The sequence below is a fragment of the Eulemur rufifrons genome, chromosome 8, assembly GCF_041146395.1.
Source record: "Eulemur rufifrons isolate Redbay chromosome 8, OSU_ERuf_1, whole genome shotgun sequence".
NCBI classification, from domain to species: Eukaryota; Metazoa; Chordata; class Mammalia; order Primates; family Lemuridae; genus Eulemur; species Eulemur rufifrons.
The window spans coordinates 110093693-110113127 of record NC_090990.1 but is presented as its reverse complement, the minus strand read 5'-3'; the positions used below and the strand labels follow the sequence as shown (position 1 = coordinate 110113127).

The 19435-nt window shown below is 42.6% G+C and overlaps 1 protein-coding gene across 1 annotated transcript in view; it reads right to left on the bottom strand.

Moving 5' to 3' along the window:
- CASQ2 (calsequestrin 2) overlaps positions 1 to 4365 on the bottom strand; it is a 62720-nt gene extending 58355 nt beyond the window's left edge. Inside the window, exon 1 of the mRNA XM_069478927.1 lies at positions 3957 to 4365. Coding sequence (XP_069335028.1) covers positions 3957 to 4190 — 234 coding nt within the window. The 5' untranslated portion in view covers positions 4191 to 4365. The remainder of the gene's footprint in view (positions 1 to 3956) is intronic.
- Between the last annotated feature and the right edge of the window lie 15070 nt (positions 4366 to 19435).

Below are 19435 nucleotides of genomic sequence, written 5' to 3'. Positions count from 1 at the left end.
ACTTTCTGAATGAGTATGTGCTATTTTGTTGATGAAGAGTGTCCAGCCAGGAATCAGGGTCACCAACTGCTTAAGCCAAGGCTCCATCTATGAAATGAGGGCTCCAGAGCCATCTAGATGAGTGCCAAGGTCCTTTGAGCTCTAACGTTTCATTCTTTCCTTTGCTCACGTAACAAGCATGTATAGAACATCTGCACAGAACTACGGGCCAAGCGCCGACCCTTGGGCCCCCCAGAGCTAGACCCTGGGCAGACTGGAAAGCAAAGCCTGAGTCTGGTGCCTCCTGGTGTCATTTTACTTGCCCTTCTCCTGCTAAGCTTTTAGTGGCCTTATAGTCTCTCTCTTCTCTTCCCCTTGTCAAATGCTGTTTTTACAACAGATTTAGACCCGGGCACATGGGATGTAAATGATTGGCAACATCTTAAAGGACTACCTCTCCCAGAGGGACTGCACTAAGTAGGAATAACAATCTTATCCTAAAGGAATGTCAGCCCCTCCTGGCCAAATTTTAGGAAAAAGCTAGTGGATGGAAAAATATTTGAGAACTATCAGAGTCTTTGCTTTTACAATTCCCTCCCTTGCTCTTTCTATCTTGCCTGGTAAATTCCTACTTATTTCAGAAACCAGTTCTGGCTCTTCCTCTTCCCTCTGCACTCCCAGTGAAACTTATACATTGCTCTGTTGTTACACAGACCCCATCGCACTGTGGCTTTTTGTTTGCACGTCTCCTTCTGCATTGGGCCGCGAGCCACTCGCGTGTCTCATTTTCTCTGTATCCACAGCATCTGCCGCAGGGCCCAACACGGAGTCAGTGGCAGAGACTAACTGCACAGCGTTTCAAGGCTCCTCATCAGACAGTGACCTTCCTGCCCCATGGATGGGCTGTTTCTGGGTCTGTTTGTTGACATCCCCGGGAGACACAGATAAAATACTCATGATGACCACAGTGCGTTTGGAGCTTTCTCAGAATGGGATAGCTCTTGTGTGAATAGTTATAAGCTTCTAATCCCTAAAAATTCCTCAGATTTTTCAACCTGGGGATGACGACTCATCATTGGAGAGTGAAATCAACTTAATAGGTTGGGATCAATTTTTTAAGTGAAATAGAACAGACCAGAAGAGAAAATAGAAGAGGAAGGAATTGATTAAAAACCCAAGTAATAGTAATAATTATTGTCCTATGAAACTTTTGTTTCAGTTGTGAGTGTACGTGTCCGTGTGTACCAGGTCATAGTGGGTTACGGTAAAATACGTGGGAAGCCGCCTTCCTAAGCTGCTAGGGGGCAGGGGGCCGACTCCCCTCAGCTGCTGGGTCGTGCCCAGGCCACACTGCCCGTGGACGTGCACCGAGGGCTGCCTTCTCTAGTCCCTCCACCCACCTAACAGCCGTAGCCCTGGAACTGGCAGAATATTTTTCTTAGTGCAATGTTGGAGTCCAGGAGATTAAGAGGACAAAATAATTGTTTTGACCGTGAAGAAAACTTAAAGACTCATACATATTGTCTCTTTCTACTCACGGAATTCCCAGAGCCCTTTTTCCCCTGGACACTGAGAAGCAAAGCCTGTACCTGACAGGTGTCTCAACACAGGCCCGGCCTCTCCCATCTTCACTAGCGGAGCCCAGGCCTCCTCCCTGGCTCGGACTTTTGCATGAGCAAAATGCCTCCAGGACTAGGTGCTTCTCAGCCCTGTTGGTGACACAGCTGGCATCACCAGGCCCAGGCCCATAGGCTGAGCAACTCTAAGGAAGACTCCAGAAAGAATATTAAACAGGGTATTCAGCAGCTCCCTGTGCACTGTCTCCCTGATTCCAGGAGTAGTGCAGTGTAGGGACCAAGACTGCCTTCACCTGCACCAGCTGTGTGGCCTTGGGCAGCGTAGCCTCTCTGCCTCAGTTTCCCCATCTATAAAACGGGGATAGTAATTGTACCTACTTTATAGAGTTATTGTAAGGATTAAGCAAGCTAACATATACAAAGTGCTTAGAACAGTCCCTGCACAAGTAAGCATTCCATACATATTCATTATCATTATTTTATCATCCTTTAAGCCTGTATGATAGTTATTATTTTTTCTGTATTTATAGATAAGAAATTAAGTAACCTGCCTTGTGTCATGTGTCTAGTAGAAGCAAAGCCAGAACTTAAATCCAGATCTTCTGACTCCAAGTTCTGCGTCCTTTTTCCCTAACGATGCCCCACCCCAGCATCAGGAGCCTGAGGGGCATCGGGCTAGCCCCTGTGCAGAGCTTCCCCCGTCGGTCTCAGCCCGGCCGGCACCCACTCCGGGAAGGGGCACTCTTGGATCAAAGGTGTCTGGAGGGATTGTGAGCCCAGGGGAAGTCCCTTCTTCTGATTTTGCTTGAGGGCCCAGAACTTAGGGTTGGGAAGGTATATACTTCGGGCAGATACACATACGTATTTCTTCCTTTAAAAAAATATGATAGGGAATCAGAAATGGCTGTCACTGCCTGTACTGGCCACCCAAAGGCATTCTGAGTTCTAGGCTAACTGAACAGTGTGGGGTGTATACAGGAGAATTCTTATGCCTTCGATCAACATGTTCACAAAAATGTCTCTCAATAATGAAGTATGGCAGCTTGAGATGAAATGATAACGTAAGCATTGATTTCATGGGCCAAGCAGCAGCCATGCTCTGCGCCTTACTCTTTCCCAGCCTGTGATGTTCTCATTTCTGTAGTGCAGAGACCTAATAACCATCCCTGCTTTCTCTCCTCTTGCAACCCGCAGAGAGAACTGAACATCCACATTCAGCCCTCAGGGTGGAACCTGAGGAAAAATATAATGATAGTGGTGATATTTTTTAAATGCTTAGCATTTGTCAACCGGAGCTCTCTGTTATAACCACCCCACCATAGAAAAATCCTGTGAAAGGAGGTGTGTGTTTGTGTGCTGATCAGAAGACACTTTAGGATTCTGAAGTGCTTTTTAAATCATCAAAGATAGTTTTGATATATTGAGGATGGTTTTGCTGGATTTTATACAGTGAATTTTTTTTTAAAAAAATTCAAATCCACATGGGTTTTATATGGCAATACTGCCAATCAAACTATTTAGTTAACCTGAGTTCTCTGATCGTGCTGGTTAATAGACTGTAATTCTCAAGCAGCCTTTTTCGCAGGTTTGCGCCTAGGCTGGGCACGGGGACTGATGAGAAGTCTCGGTGTCCACTAGGATTCCTGGCACCCAGGTGTCCTACAGTGTAAGTGATCTTGAGCTGTCCAGGAGGAGCTGCGGGAACAGTTTCTGAGGCACTTGCAGAGGACTAGAAAATGGGCCCTGGTGCCAGGTTACAAACAGGCCACGTAATGCAGATAAAATAAGAACTGACTTCAGCATCTGCCCTAAACGCACACCAAGAACTTTCTGAGGGGAAAAAAAAAAAAAATCCCATTAATGAACATGCAGCTCAGATCTCCCATAGCCATATCTGTGATGCCGACTGAAGGCAAATCACAAGAGAAGCAAATCCGACCCGTGAAGAAAGGCAAGGTCAAATGACCCTGGTTTCTCCAGAATGACAACGGGGCGGCTCGAGGGAGCGAGAGTGGGACGTGGCACTGAATGAAACCACACACGGGATCCTTGAATTTCATTCCAGCCGGGAGTTTTAACTTTCTCTCCCAAAAACAGTGGCTGGGACAAGGGCTCTTGAACAAGGTCCACAGGAGCATGATAGGAAAGACTTTAAATCAGACACATCCCTGTGCAACACGTTCCGTGCTCTCCGTGTAGAGAGTGGACCCTCCCCTCATTGTTCGCACCTCCCAGCTTTGCAACAAGATCATCTGCTGGTTTACGGGGGAGACCAGAATGCGGCAGACCTCAGTATGCCTGGTCTGCACCCTCATTCCCACACCCCACACCCTGGCAGAAGATGCACCCCGACACCCACGCTCAGCCATGCGTGGCCAGCGTGCCCCTGTGCCCACTCACCTCCAGCACAATTTCTTTCAGCTGGAACTGTTTTTGCGCGACTTTATCCGAAGACACCGGCTCATGGTAGTAGAGGCAGAGCACGTCGTATTTCTTCAAAACCTGCTTGAAGTTCTTCTCGGAAAGACTTACGACTCGGTCCTTCCCATCATACGTGGGGAAGTTAAGCCCCTCTTCTGCCCTGCAAGAGGTCAGCAAATAGACCCCCACAACAAACAGATGAGTTCTCTTCATTTGGGAAAAGTTTTGTTTCTTGTTCCCAAAAACACTTCTTGCAGGAGAGAGGACAGAAGATTCTCGGAGGTCTTGTTGAGCTGAGTGGGGAGCAGAAAGGCTGATTTGGTCTCTCTTCTTTGCCCTTCCTGGGGCCAAGAAGTGACACTTCACCTCCTCGGGTCCAGCTAGCTCTGAAATCGTGGGCTCGGGACAAAGAGCGGAGGCTCACACACAGGCGTGCTCGTAGAATGGGAGCCAGGCTAGGGAGGCTGGCAGGCCAAGCCCCAGATACCTTACATAGCTCTGCCCAGCCCCTGTCTCATTAGGAACTCCATTTTTAGGATGCAGTTGTTTCGGGCTAAAAATAAATCATGCAATGAATAAAAAGTTAGATATGACACTGTTGAGGGATTCGCTGATACTGTCTGTCAGTGTGGCGGAGAGGGAGGAGGCAGGAGGAAATAGAGGATGTGCACACATGAAGTAAGGAGGCTAAGAGGTCAAAGGAGAGAAAGAAACTCAAGAGGGAGGAAGAAAAAATGAGAGGAGAGAGAGCTGAGGGACTACGGCACCAATAAGCAAAGGCAGAGAGAGGAACACACAGAATGCCACTCACACATTATGGAGTTCTTAAACGACTCCAGGGAGGTCATTCAGCCTGTCCCCTCCTGGCAGTCTGCTCATCCCCTGCTGCCACCACGGCGACATGGCACAAAACAGAGCCCCCAGATGGTGGACTTCACCTTCTGCCCCTGTCTTTCCCTGACTCCCGTCCTCTCTTCTCAGAATCCCTCTGCCGGCCACTAGGCGAGGGACGCAGGGACACCCTTTCCCACCCTCCCTGCACACAAAGGCCCCTGCCCACCTGGGCCTCAGCTCCTTTCCTACTGTCCCTGCCCACAGCTGAACCCTGTGGATGCCAGGAGAACCTGTCCTCATTTTAAAATTAAATAAAGCAAGGTTCAATAGTCTCCCTCAGAAACCCTCTTGGGTTATCTGCTATCATCCCTGTCATATTATATTCACCCCTAATGTATCATTCTCCCCCTTCCATCTTCATTTAGACAGACTGGTGTAGAGGGTCCTGGAACCAGACAGATCAGAGTTCAAATCCCTGCACTGCTGTTTAAGAGCTGATGAACTTTGGAGGGTCACTCGCCCTCTCTGATTTTCTGTTTCCCCCCGGTGTAAAATGGGGATGATTATAACTATAAGGTTTGGAACATCTAGATGGAAAAACATGGCACAAAGTAGCTGCTTAAAAAAGGTAGCTACTGTAGTTACTTCATCCTCACTGGAGGTGGTGGAGCGTTGGTCACTATAATAATTATTTGTCGGTATCTAATATTGATGGTCTATGAACCCTTTCCTGTCCATTTTCTCCTTGAATCCAGCAGGCGGTTTGGGCAGAAGTGAGCAGTGCTCACTTTACAGCGGAGCTAACCGAGAGAGAGCAGTACTCAGCTGCTCAGGTGGAGTCACTGACCGCCAGGGTGAGGATTCAGCCTCGCCTCCGAGCCCGCTGCCCCTGCCCACTCTGCCTCTGACCCTGGCGATTCCCCTGCAGACACCCCTTGCCCCAAGTGGCTCCCTGTCCATCTGGTCAAACCATGGTCCAGTCATCTCTTTCCACTCTTCAGAGGAATCTACAGCCTCACGATTCTGGCCAAGTTCATGTCTTCCTTTAGTTGTAAAATCAGCTTTGGAACCAGGACTCTGCCACGCTCCACTTCCGTAAGGCCTAGCAGGAAAAGAGCAGCTCGGTGGCCTCTCTGAGTGAGGCGAGGCCCCCACTGCAGCCGGAGGGCCTTGTGCTCAGAGTCATGGCTGATGAGTTGTCTCCACGCTGCACTTCCACGTCCAGGAAGCCAGGGCCTTGGAGCCCCTCCGTGAGACCCTGGACCGCGTTCCGTTCTTTCTCATGGTATAGTTTCTGTGTTTTTTAAAGATGGAGCCAAGAATAACTATTCTGACAAGCACTTAGCTTTCCAGGTCATTGGCAAGCATGCAAGAGTGCTGCTTTCTTTAGAACATTTAGGGGGAAAATAGATTTCTGAGTGAAACAACGTATGTCTTGTCTTTTCGAGGTCAGCCTCCCAAAACTGTTCCCAGTTGTCTCAATCTCATTGGGTTACCTTTATTTAGAATTTGCTCTACTTTTCTTAATATATAAGTAGTTTTCTTAAAAAAAAATTTTTTTACCTGATACTGAAAAACTGGGAGATATTTAAAGTAAGAGTCTTTGAATTTCCTACAATTAATAAAACTACCAGGGCAGAGGGATAATTTTTTAAAATTTAGGTTAGCCCTAAAGTATGGCTTACAACTGAAAGCCCCAGTTGTGGAAAGTTTCTGTCCCTCGACTGTGGACTGTGTCTGGGGCCAGGCAGCCCCGCCCTGAGGACACACAGCCCCTGCTCTACGCGGCAGGGATCAGGTTTCCCGTGCATCTGTGGTAGGTGTGAGCACCTAAATTTGTGTCCCACTGTCAGGAAGAGGTGGGTTTTCATGGCTCACATTTAATGTTCCAGCCTTATTTTTGCCGGCCTTTTATTTTCCTATTTTTGTTTTTCCTCTGCTTTATTGCTCACTAATTTTAATTTATTTATTTTGTAAAGAAGGACAGCTGCACACATTTCTGAGTCAACTTTGCACCCTGCAAATCAGCCTTTTTATTCCAATTTTAGCTGCAGCCCAAGCCAGTGTGTCCTGAGCTCCGGGTTTATGTGGCCGTGCTGAAATATATGTGTTTTTACGTACTATTAGCAAGCACTTTTTGTTCCGTTTTTTGAACAAGAAGGGGTGAAACAAAATGAACAAATCAATGCAAAGGAATGTTAATTGTCACAATATATGCCACAGGCCCCTTGATTTGTTAACCTCCTCCAGGCCTTCACTGTGTGAGTGAGTGCCACCTAGAACCCCTAATCTAACCTAGTCCCTTTCATTTGTTTATTCTTGACAGGCGGCAGAATGATTTTGCATATATGATTTAATTTGATCTTCACAATAATCCATTTTACAGAGAATCAGGATTTGAAGCCATGGGCTTTCATTTATTTGTCAATTAAACACATTTTTATGGAGCATCTTCTACTTGCCAGACACACTTCTGGGTACTGGGGATGGATACGTTGCAAACCTGAGCTCACCCGGCATGCACGCTAGAAGGGAGGCAGACAAGAATCAAAACCAAAATGTGCATGTGCGTGAGCGTGTGCGTGTGCATGTGCGTGCATGCGTGTGCCTGCATGTGTGTGCCTGCAAGATGGTGTGGAGCAGAGGCAGGTGCTCTGAAGAGCTGAGAAGGCGAGCAGAGAGCCGGTGGCGGTGGATGGGTGGCTGGGGGAAGCATGTTGAGAGGGGAGCAGGGCGAGGAGCTGGGGGTGAGGAGAGAGTGAGGCAGGAGCAGGCTGCTGAGGGAGGAGACCTGGGGAGGGGTGAAGAGGTGGACGCCCCCACTCTCAAGGCCTGAGGGCACATCAGCAGCTCTGGGGGAGATGAGGCTAGAAGTCATTTTATCCACCTCTTTAATTTTCTCTCAAACTATTTTATGCAGGAATAACACATACGTGCTCACGCCTACATCTGAACGCCTGCAGGTTCCTATCTAAGCGCCTGTGAGGCGGCTCCAAGTGAGAGAACCACGCCCAAGAAGTCAGGAGACCCGGGCTCTGCCTACCTGTGTGACCTGAGTCGGGTCCCCTCACCCTCGGGCCCTCACATTTCCAATTTGTGAAAGAGGGTCAGATTCGCTGATCTCTTACCACCCTTTCTGACCCCACAATTTTAAAATCTGTGAGGACATTTTCTTTTGCCAGAATAGGCCTGGGCACAGCCCACAGGTCTGAGGAAGTCTGATGGGTGTTACCTGCGGAGGAAGATTTTGACAGGTGTGACTCTTGACAAGTCCAAGCTCGCCTCTTCTCCAAGGCGAAGATCTACCATGTCACTGCCTCCAAAGGTCCCTTCTCTGGCTAAAATACTCCACCCAGTGGACAAAAGAGAACATGGCATCTTTCTTTGCTCCTGTTGCTGCTGGGCCACTGGCCAGAGAAGTACAGCCTGTTGTTGGCCTGGGATAGAGTGTGCAGAAATGCTTGTGTCTAGAGCCTTGTGCTCCACAGCCTCGGGCATCCTCTGGGCAGGGCGTACAGGCCTGCTAGCAACCCCAAGGCCCTTCTTTCCTTTTAACTCTGAATATCAGGTGGCCACAGGAGCCTTCCCACCTTCCAGCATCAGGAAATTTCCTAAGCAGATCCAAGCAGAAAGAGATCAGTGCTAGCTTGACAAAGAGCCTTAAAGCTCCGCCAATACAATTCCAGTTTTGACAAATATCTCTTCCGTAGGGCGGCCCTCAGTGTAGACCAGTGGCTGACATTCACGCCCCGGAACACACTGTATTTCTTCTTGGAAACAGCCCCCCCCCTCGCCCCTGCAGATTCTCCCTCTCCCACCAGCTAAACTGAGCCTTGTTGGAGCAGGGGCAGCATCTGTTCCTAGTATTCCCCACAACCAGCCTGGTACCCAGAATAGTTCTCAGTAAATATTTATTAAATAAATTTTTAGCATTACTTTGTGCCAAGACTTATGTTAAGTACTTATGAACGTAATGCATTTATTCCTCTTAACAATCTTATGAGGTTGGTACTTTTAGGATCCCCACTTAACAGATGGGTAAACTGAGGCACAGAGAGGGTAAGTAACTTGCCTAGGGTCACATGGCTAGCAATGGCAGAGCTGAGCTTTGAACCCAGCAGGTGAGCCCCTGTGTCTGTTCTCTACCACCTGTAACCACCGGGTAGATGCCTCTCTCAGGGAGCTCACGAGGTCACTTAGACAAGCAGGCACTGCCGCAGAACAGCAGCCGCTGCCCACAATGTGAGACTGCTCAATCGGGATAGGGCTTGGTTTTTAGCCGTACACCAGGTCACCTCCTCTGCTTTCTGTGTGTACAGGAGGAAGGGAGAAAGGAACTAATGTTTTCAATGTTTGCTATAAGCCAGTCACTGGCTCATGACATTTTATGCATCATCTCACTTCAATTTCCTCAAGCTGGATATTATTCCTTTCATTTCCCAGATGAGGAAACTGAGGTTCCTAAGCAAGGTCAAGTAGTGTGCCCAAGTCACCCAGCTAATTTGCAGAGCCCGGATTTGAACCCGGTCTGTCTTGCTTGTTATGACCCCAGACTTCTCTGCTGAAGGAGGGGAGCCCTCTGTCTCCGCCAGAGAAAATGGGAAAACACATTACACAGAATCTCTAGGACGAGGAAATAAAGGGAAACCAGGTATTTTAACAGGAGGAACAAGAGGAATAGTTTAAAAGAAAGAAAGGAAGGAAAGAAAATGAGGAATTTCATTCAGAAGAAAAAGTGGACAAGAACAGATACATGGCAAGTTTAAGGTGAATTTGTCCTGGAGCTAGAGGGAAAATGCAGATGTCCTAGGGATAGCAGTAAAGGAACAGAAAAAAGCCTGAATTTCGAGGTCACATCAAAGTGTCCAAATGGAAGCCATGGTAGGCAGGATAATCCTTCCTCCCCCACCTGGATGTGCAGGTCCTAATTCTCAGAACCTGTCACTGTGTTACCTTCTATGGCAAGAGGGACTTTGCAGATGTGATTGTGATGAGGATCTTGAGACAGGGCGATGACCCTGGGTGACCCTGGTGGGCCCAGTGTAATCACAGGGGTCCTCGGGAAAGAGGCGGGCAGGTCAGAGTGACAGCGGAAGACGTGAGGGTGGACGCGGGGGTCGGAGGGACGCAGGGCCAGCAGCCTCTTGCAGGGGCGGGAAGAGGCAAGGCAGGGGTTCCACCCAGAACCTCCAGAAGAAGCATGGCCCTGCCTAACTGTGAGATCACACATTCGTGTTGCTTTAACCACTAAGTCTGTGGCAATTTGTTACAGCAGCAAGAGGGAACTAACACAGGGGGTGACAGTGAAAACTGACTCCCAAAGTGAAGAAAAGCTGCCTATCCTGTGGTCCCAGCTGTTTTACCTGTAAGAATAATCTCTATCTTTGTCTAGCCCTCTTGCCTCGCTGAACAGGTGAGAGAGCAGTTTAGCACAGTACAGTTCATTGGGCCTTTTTACATTTATGGTTCCTTTGATCCCTACTCAAAGCTGGGACATGTGTTTCTTTGGACAAGTCACTTCACACCTCTCAGGACCTCTAAAATAATCTGCATCCGCATTCCCCTACCTCCTTGACGTCCCTTTTTATAGTAATAGACAATCTCACAACGTCTCCCCTTAGGAATTAAAAAAAGTTGTCATTCTTGTATAATATATTGAAGAAGAATTGATTTTCAAATATTTTTAGATTGCCATATTCCAGACTCTATTAAAAAGTTTGTTTTACTATCATTCCTAATAATAATCATTAACACAGAATAAAGATAAATTTCAATTGCCAGTTTATAAATCATTAATTCTGTTTAATTTAATTCAAATAATTATGCAAGAGAAAGAAAGATTGATTTGTCAGCAAACGTTTAAATAGAATATTGGTTTGGGAAGCCAATATATATAAGAAAGAAAGATTAGAATATTTTCTTTTTAAAATTTATGATTTAAATTGAGATATAATTGACATACAATGAACTACACATATTTGAAGTGTAAAATTTGATATGTTTTGACATATGTATACACCCATGAAACCATCACCACAATCAAGATGGTGAATATATCCACTGCCCACAAGTTTCTCGAGTCCTACTATAATCCATTCTCCTCCCCACCCCCTGCCCCAGTTCCCAGGCAGCCTCTGATCTTTTTTGTCACTATAAGTTAGCATACATTACCTACTTTTTGGGGGGGCTCTGGCTTCTTTCATTTACCATAATTATTTTGAGACTCAATAATGCTACATATATTAATAGTCCATTCATTTTTATCACTAACCAGAATTACATTGTTTCAACATATACAATTTGTTTATCCATTCCCCCATTATTGGAAATTTGAGTTGTTTTCACATATAAATCTATTATGAACATTAAATTTAGGTCTGTGATTCATTTTGGTTAATATAATGTGAAGTATGAATAAAAGGGTTTTTTTTTTCATATGGATATCCAATTGTTTTTGTACCATTTCTTGAAAAGACTGTCCATCTCCACTGAACTGCCATTACATCTTCATTAAAAATTGGTTATCCATATATCTGTAGGTCTATTTCTGGCCTCTCTATTTTGTTCCTTTGATCTATTTATCTCTTTAAATGTCAATACCATGTAGTTTTGATTACTGTAGCTTTGAAAGTCTCGAAATCAGGTAGTGGTAGTCCTCCGTCATCGTTCTTTTTCAAGTTGTTTTGACTATTCTAGGTCCTTTGCATTTCCACATGAACTTCACCAACTCATCAAGTTCTAAAATATATATATATATATATATATATATATCTGTTGGGATTTTGTTTGAGGAGAATTGATATCTTTGCAATAGTGAGTCTCCAGAAACATGAACACAGTATATCTCTGCATAAATTTAAGTCTTTAATTTCTTTCAGCACTATCTTATAGTTTTCACTGTACAGTTCATACATCTTTTATCAGATTTATCTTTAAGTATTTCATATTTTTGATGCTTTTCAAAATGATAAATGAAAAAATTTGTATTTTCATTTGCTGACAATAAATAGAAATACAATTGATTTTTGTATATTGATCTTATATCCTGTAAACTTGCTAAATTCACTTATTTGTTCTAGAAGCTGTTTCTTAGATCGCATTGGATATTCTACATAGACGGTATGTCATCTGCAAATAAAGACCTTTTGATTTCTTCACTTAAAATTTGAATATCTTTTTGTTTGTTTGCCTTATTGTACTGACTGGGACCTCCATTCATTGTTGAATAAAGATGGTGAGAGTAGATATCTTTGCCTTGTCCCTGATCTGAGAAGAAAAGAGTTCAGTTTTTCACCACTAGGCATGGTGGTAGTTATAGATGCCCTTTATTGGGTTAAGGAAGTTTACTTCTTTTCCTAGTTAGTCGGCTGAGAGTTTTTTGTTGGGGTTTTTTTGTTTTTTTTGTTTTTTTGTTTTTTTTATCAAGAATGGATATTAAAAAAAAGAATGGATATTGAATTTTGTCAAATACATTTTCTATATCTATTGAGATGACCATATGGTTTTTCTTTTTTACTTTGTTTATTTGGTAAATTACCAAATTGATCAATTGACTTTGGAAAGTTAAATCAACCTTCAATTTCTAATATAAACCCCATTTGGTCATGATGTGTTATCCTTCTTATAAGTTTTTGTATTTCATTTACTAAAATTTTATTTAAACTTTTTGCACCTTTGTTCATTACAGATATTTGTCTATAGTGTGTTGTGTAGATCTAGGTTGCCATCTGGTATTGTTTTTCTTCTGCCAGAATGACTTCCTTTAAGATTTTCATGGTACAGGCCTGCAGATGATAATTCTTTGACTTTATTTTTGTTTGAAAATGTTTTTATTTTGCTTTTTTTTTTCTGAAAGATATTTGCACTGGGTAAAAGTTTTAGGCTGACAATTTTTTTTCATTCAGTTCCTGGAATTGTTACTCCACTATCATCTTGTTTGCATTATTTCCTACAAACAATTACTATCATCCTTACATTTGTTCCATGTATATGACTTTTCTTTTGTCCTCTGCCTGTTGGCTGTTTTTGAATTTTTCTTTTTATCAGTAGTTTTGGGTAATTTGATTATGATGTGCCCTGCTTTAGTGGTTTAGTTTTCATCATGTTTCTTGTGCTTGGGGCTGGTTGAGCTCCTTGGATCTGTGGGTTCATAGTTTTCCTCAGATTTGTTAAATGTTTGGCCATTATTTCTTCAGATAGCTTTTCTGTATTCTCCCCCTCTTAAGGATGCCAGTTATACAAATATTAAGCTACTTGGGATTGCCTTGCTGAGGTTCTTTTCATTTTCCAAAATTCTTTCATTCTCACATTGTTTCATTTGAGACATTTTCTATTGTTGTGTCTTCAAGTTCACTAATCTTTTCTTCTTCAACATATAATCTTTTGTTAATACCAGGTAGCATATTTTTCATCTTGGACATTATGGTTTTCATCTCTAAAAGTCTGATTTGGGTCTTTCTTATATCTTGTCTTGAATTGTATTTTTGAACATATGCAATACTATTATAATAACTGTTTTAATGTCCTTGTCTGCTAATTCTAACATCTGTGGCAGTTCTAAGTTAGTTTCAATAATTATAATTCTCATTATTATGAGTCATATTTTTCTGCTTCTTTGAATGCCTAATAGTATTTGATTGGATGCCAGACCTTGTGAATTTTACTTCATTGGAAGCTGTATTATTCATTTTTGTAAATTTTTTGACCTTTGTTCTGAGATGCAATTAAGTTATTTGGAAATGCTTTGATCCATTCAAGTCTTAATTTTAAGATTTTTCTTTGGCAGGACTAGAGCAGCATCTAGCCTAAGACTAATTATTCTTCACTATCAAGGCAAGACTCTTCTGAAAGTCTACCCAACGTCCTGTGAATTATGAGCTTTTTCAGTCTGGTTGGTGGAAGCAGGCACCGTTACTGGCTCTGGGTGGGCACCATTGCCTCTAGTATAATCCTTTAGATCATTGTTTCCCCAGTTTTGTGTAGTTTTCTTAAAACACACACACTGATCAGTACTCTGCTCAGTACTTGAGGGCAACCCTCTGCCAATCTTTAAGGTTCTCTCTCCGTACATTTCTCTTCTTTGATGCACTAGCCTGTGAACTTTAGTCTCCTTGGTCTCCTGGATCCTCAGCTCCATCGTTTCAACATAGGGACTTTGCCTTGGTTACCCGTCCTCTGCCACTGCCTAAAAGCTCTCTCTAGGCAGGATGCTGGGGCAATTATAGGGTTTAAGTCATTTGCTTCCCATATCTAAGGGATCATGCTCTTTCACTGCCTAATGTGCAAACTGTTGTTTCAAGCATTTTTATTTTATTTTATTTTTTTAATTATTTTGTTGTTTTAGATGGGAGAGTAAATTGGTTCCTGTTACTACCTTTTGGCTAGAAGCAGAAGTCTTAGAGAATTGAAATTTATTGTCTTAGTCAATTTGGACTGCTTTAACAGACTACCATAGACAAGGTAGCTGATCAACAACAGAAATTTATTTCTCACAGTTCTGGAGGTTAGAAAGATCAAGGTGCTGGCAGATCTGGTGTCTGGTGAGGGCTTGCATCGTGATTCATAGATCTCTGTATCCTCATATGGTAGAAGGGCTGAGGAACCTCTCTGGGATCTCTTTTATAAGGACATTAATCCCATTTATGGGGGCTACACACTCAAGATATAAATTAAAGGCCCCACTTTCAAATACCATCACATCGAGGGTTAAGATTTTAACCTATGAATTTGAGGGGTGCATAAACAGTCTATAGCATTTGGCTATGGATTATATAAGCAAAAATAGGCAAAAACTGCTTTTATGAGCTGACTGTCATTCTTGGAGGTTGTACTTATCTTAAGTAGTCTAGTTTTTATACTTTTATTGTTTATTTCTAAATAATTATAAAAGCTAATGGCATATCAGTGAAATTATGTTAGGATGCAAGTAACTAAAATCCAATGCAAGCTAGCTTAGCTTATATAACGAGAGAGGGGGAGGACTGTAGGGTCAGTATGATTCATCTGCTCAATAATGACTTCAGGATTTTTTCTGTTTTCATCTCTCTGCTCTGCCTTCTCTTGTCTTAGACACTCATCATCCAGACTGTGCCTGGTTGTTGAATGATGACTGCAAACAAATACTTTTTCTTCTACTTCCAAAAAGAGAGCATGGAGATTTTTTGCCCCCTAGAAACCAGCAGCAGCCATATTCTCCAATCTTGTAAACTAAAATTGAGTTGTATGCCCACCTCTGAGAAATAGAGTCCAGGGGATGCACTTACACTGAATCACTCAGAATCTGGTGGCGTCAGCTCCCTGAAAGCCCTGGGCTTCCAGAAAGGGGTGGATACCCAAATGGCACTCAGGGCATTGTCAAAAGTCAGAGGAGTGAGGGGATGTAATCTCAGTGTCCACTTGTGTGGGTGTCAGGCCATTTGTCAGCACTTTGGGACAACACAGCATCAGTGTGAGTAATCTCCTCATTCCTCATAAATGGAATGCCAAATATTTTATAATTATGATAGTATGTTTTGGACTCTGATTTTAGATGTTTTGGAGACATTGGATGCATAAATTGGGATTCGGGTCAGATAAGTTAAAGTAAGGACGTTATGAAAATTACCTCCAGATGAATTTGCAGAATTAATAATATTTGTATGCTTCCTCTTAACTTGTGTTTCAGCACCAATGTTCCTTGTATTTCTCGTCTTAGTACAATAGTATATTATAAGCCCAGACTAGACAACATGATGGCTAAGAATAAAGGTAATTGAAAGCTCTTCAAGCATCAAAACCACCATGGCAGCTGCGTGACTATCTGAGTGCCTAAGTCAGGAGCTGGCCCATCTGATCCCACTAAGGACCATGTGGACTAGTATATTTAATTAGAGGCTCTCAGCAGTTTTAAGTGGCAAGATATTTAAGTTAGTATTTTAGATACTTATAAAAAAATAAAATTGAACAAGAAACCTTAGTGTCATTAATGTTATGAACACTGGGAACACTGTCACATCCCCCAGCTGAGAAGTGCCAGAACAGATCACATGTAGGGCTCACTGTGTCCCTAGCGCTGTGCCACACACTTTACATGCAACGGTGAAAGTCTATCGTCACAGATACCTTGTGAGGTGGTCACTGTGACTACTGACAGTTTGCAGATAAATAAACCAAGGAGAAAAGAGGTGGAATTCTTCTGCCCAGTGTCACACAATAATAAGCAGTGAAGCTGCAGTCGGAGCAGCTGGGATTCTGGCTCCAGAGTAGGTGTAATTAACCACCACACTGTGTGCCTCTGTTAAGTGCTCGGGGAAAATATTTTAGACAAATATTAATAATGGCTTTTGGCTTCACAGATACAAATGAATCAACATAAGTGTTGGATTTTTAGCAGAGGTCTGTGTATTTCACACCTAGCTGTAGTCCCAGGAAATGTTACTGCAAGTGCTTTCACTTCTTCAGAGGCTCAGGACCAGAAGGCTAGATCAGTGGTCCTCAACCAGGGGTGATCTTGCTTCCCAGAAGACTTTTGGCAATGTCTGGAATGGTCACAATTCAGGAGGGAGGAGGTTGGGGTGTTATTGGCCCCTAGTGAACAAAGGCCACTGATGTACTCAATGTTCAATATTGCACAAGACAACTTCCCGCAGCAAGGAATTGTCTAGTACAAAAATGTCACTAGAGCTGCAGTTGATAACTCCTGAGCTAGACTGTAACAGAGCTCAGGACGTGCTCACCGAGATTCCCTCTCTGTGGACTTTACCCAGGGTTTTGGTCCTCATGACTTCAGTAGCAGTTATCTTACTTAGCCCTGTTCACAGAGCCTGAAGAATATGTGACACATGTCATTCCCGGCTGGTACCCGAGCACTGGTTTTGGCTCATGTCTCTAGGCCCAGCTCTCTTTATAGCCCTGTCTCCTTGCCTCATGACCTATGGCATAAGCTTAGATTGGGAAGAACACTTTCTCATTAACTATTCCAGGACAAGTATTTGTAGCATGCCTGGCTCTTTTATGTTTCTTGAGTTATGCTTTAATATCATTGATTCCTCTCTCTGCCCATCCTATTTGCTGGATCCTTGTGGTAGCAGCCACCCATTCTCTGAAAGACCCTAATTATCATCCTCAGCACACGACTAGCCTGATGGAGCCTAGGTGCTCAAGCTTCTGTCAGATTTTGTTCTGTGGTCAGAGTTCTCAAGTGCTGTAAAGTGCATGGACACACGAACAATATGAAGCATGGGGCGGTTCCTTCTGCAGTGGCGCCCTGAGGCCCGTGGGCTCTCATGAGCAGGAATGATATCCTCTAGATCACCATCCTCTAGTGGCTCCAGGAATAGCCACTGTATCTTGCAGCATCTGGTCTGGGTTTGTAGCATCCAGAAATATTCCTTTGCCACTCCTTCTGGGGCAAAGGAACGGCTAATCCTCCCTCTGACTCGTAACTAAAGCCAGCTTCCAAAGTGGTGAGGTTGCAGAGCTTGAGGGAGGGACACCATGGCCCCAAATACCTACTCCACCTGTTTGCTGCTCCAAAAAATTTCTACAGATTCAGTTAATATTATCCTGCACTCCAGTTTTATAAATGAGAATCCTTAAACTCAGAAAAGTTAAGTGACTTTACTGATGTGACACAACAAATAAGCTAGATATCCATGTCTATATATTTCAAATTCTCTATTCTTTGATGGGTTATTTCCAAGAAATTCTTGGCCTTGTTACATACTGGGAAGGACTAACCAAATTATCCAAGTGTCTAAGCAACAAGGATATGCCCCCAGTGACAAACCCAAATGGAATTTCTAGGCATAAAAAATAAAATACAGATGGTTCCCAAGTAACGACAGTTTGACTTATGATTTTTCTACTTAACAAAGGTGTGACAGCAACATGCATTCAGTAGAAACCATACCTTGAGTACCCATACAACCATTCTGATTTTCACTTTCAGTGCAGCACTAAATAAATTACATGAGATAATCAACACTTTTTTAAAATAATATAGGCTTTGTGTTAGATTTTGCCCAACTATAGGTTAGTGTAAGTGTTCTGAGCATGTTTAAGGCAAGCTAGGCTAAGCTACGATGTTCGGTAGGTTAGGTATATTAAATGCACTTTTGACTAATAATATTTTCATCTTATGATGGGTTTATTGGGGAATAACCCCATCATAAGTTGAGGAGCATCTCAACAAAAAGCACTTAACAAAACTCAACATCCATTCATGGTTAAAAAAAAAAAAACTATCAGCAAATGAGAAACAGAAAGGAATTTCCTCAACTTGAAAAAGAGCAATTCAAAAAAACAAAAAACAAAAAACAAAAAAAAACCCCTTTAAATAACTTCATACTTCATAGTGAAACACTGAATACATTTTTCCTCCTAAAATTAAGCAGGAATGTCAGCTCTCACCACTTTTATTGAACACTGTACTGGAGGCCTAGCCAGTGCAATAAGGCAAGAAAAAGAAATGTAACATGTACAGATTAGAAAGGAAAAAATAAAATTGTCCCCATTTGTAGATGACATGATAGTCTTTGTAGAAAATTCTAAGGCATTTACAATAAGACCCTCTAGAACTAATCAGGAATTTAGCAAGTTTATAAGATATAATGTCAATATGTAAAAATCAGTTTTATTTCTATATAATGGTAATGAAAAATTGAAAAGTAATTTAAAAATACCAACCACCTACCATAGAAACGTTTACAGGAATAAATTTAACAACAGATATACAAGACCTTTACACTAAAAGCTACCAAATATTGCTAAGAGAAATGAAGGAATACCTAAATAAATGAAATAATACACCATGATTATGGATTGGAAAATTCAATATTGTTAAGATTTCAATGCTCCCCAAACTAAAATATTGATTCAATTTAATCCTAATGAAAATCTCAGGAGTCATTTTTATAGAATTTGGAAAGCTGACTTTAAAATTTATATGGAAATACAAGGGACCATGACTATTCAAAATGATTTTGAAAAAGAAGAAAGCTTGACAACTTAAGCTACTTGATTTCAAGACTTACTATAAGGCTCGAGTGTGATGACTCATGCCTGTAATCCCAGCAGTTTGGGAGGCTGAGGCAGGAGGATCACTTGAAGCCAGAATTTTGTAACTAGCCTGGGCAAAACAGTGAGATCCCATCTCTGCCAAAAATAATAATAATTAAAAATTTTAGCCAGGCATGGTGGTGCACACCTACAGTCCTAGGTACTCAACAGGCTGAGGTGGGAAGATTGCTTGAGTTCAGGAGTTTGAGGTTATAGCAAGTGAGCTATGATCACACCACTGTATTCCAGCCTGGGCAACAGAGCAAGACCGTGTCTCAAAAAATAAATAAATAAATAAATAGAAAAGAAAGGCTTACTATAAAGCTGCATTAATGAAGATAATGTTATATTGCCATAAGCCTAAACACATTGTAACAAAATAGAGAGCTGAGAAGTTGACTCAGTTGTGATCAATTGATTTTCAACAATGTTGCCAAGATAATTCAATGGGGAAAGGATCAGGCTTTCAAAAAATAGTGTTAGAAAAATGGATGTTCATATGAAAAAAAATTAAACTCAAACCTCACTTCACACCATACAGAAAAATTAAATAATGCCTTATGGACCTAAATGGAAGTGCTAAAACA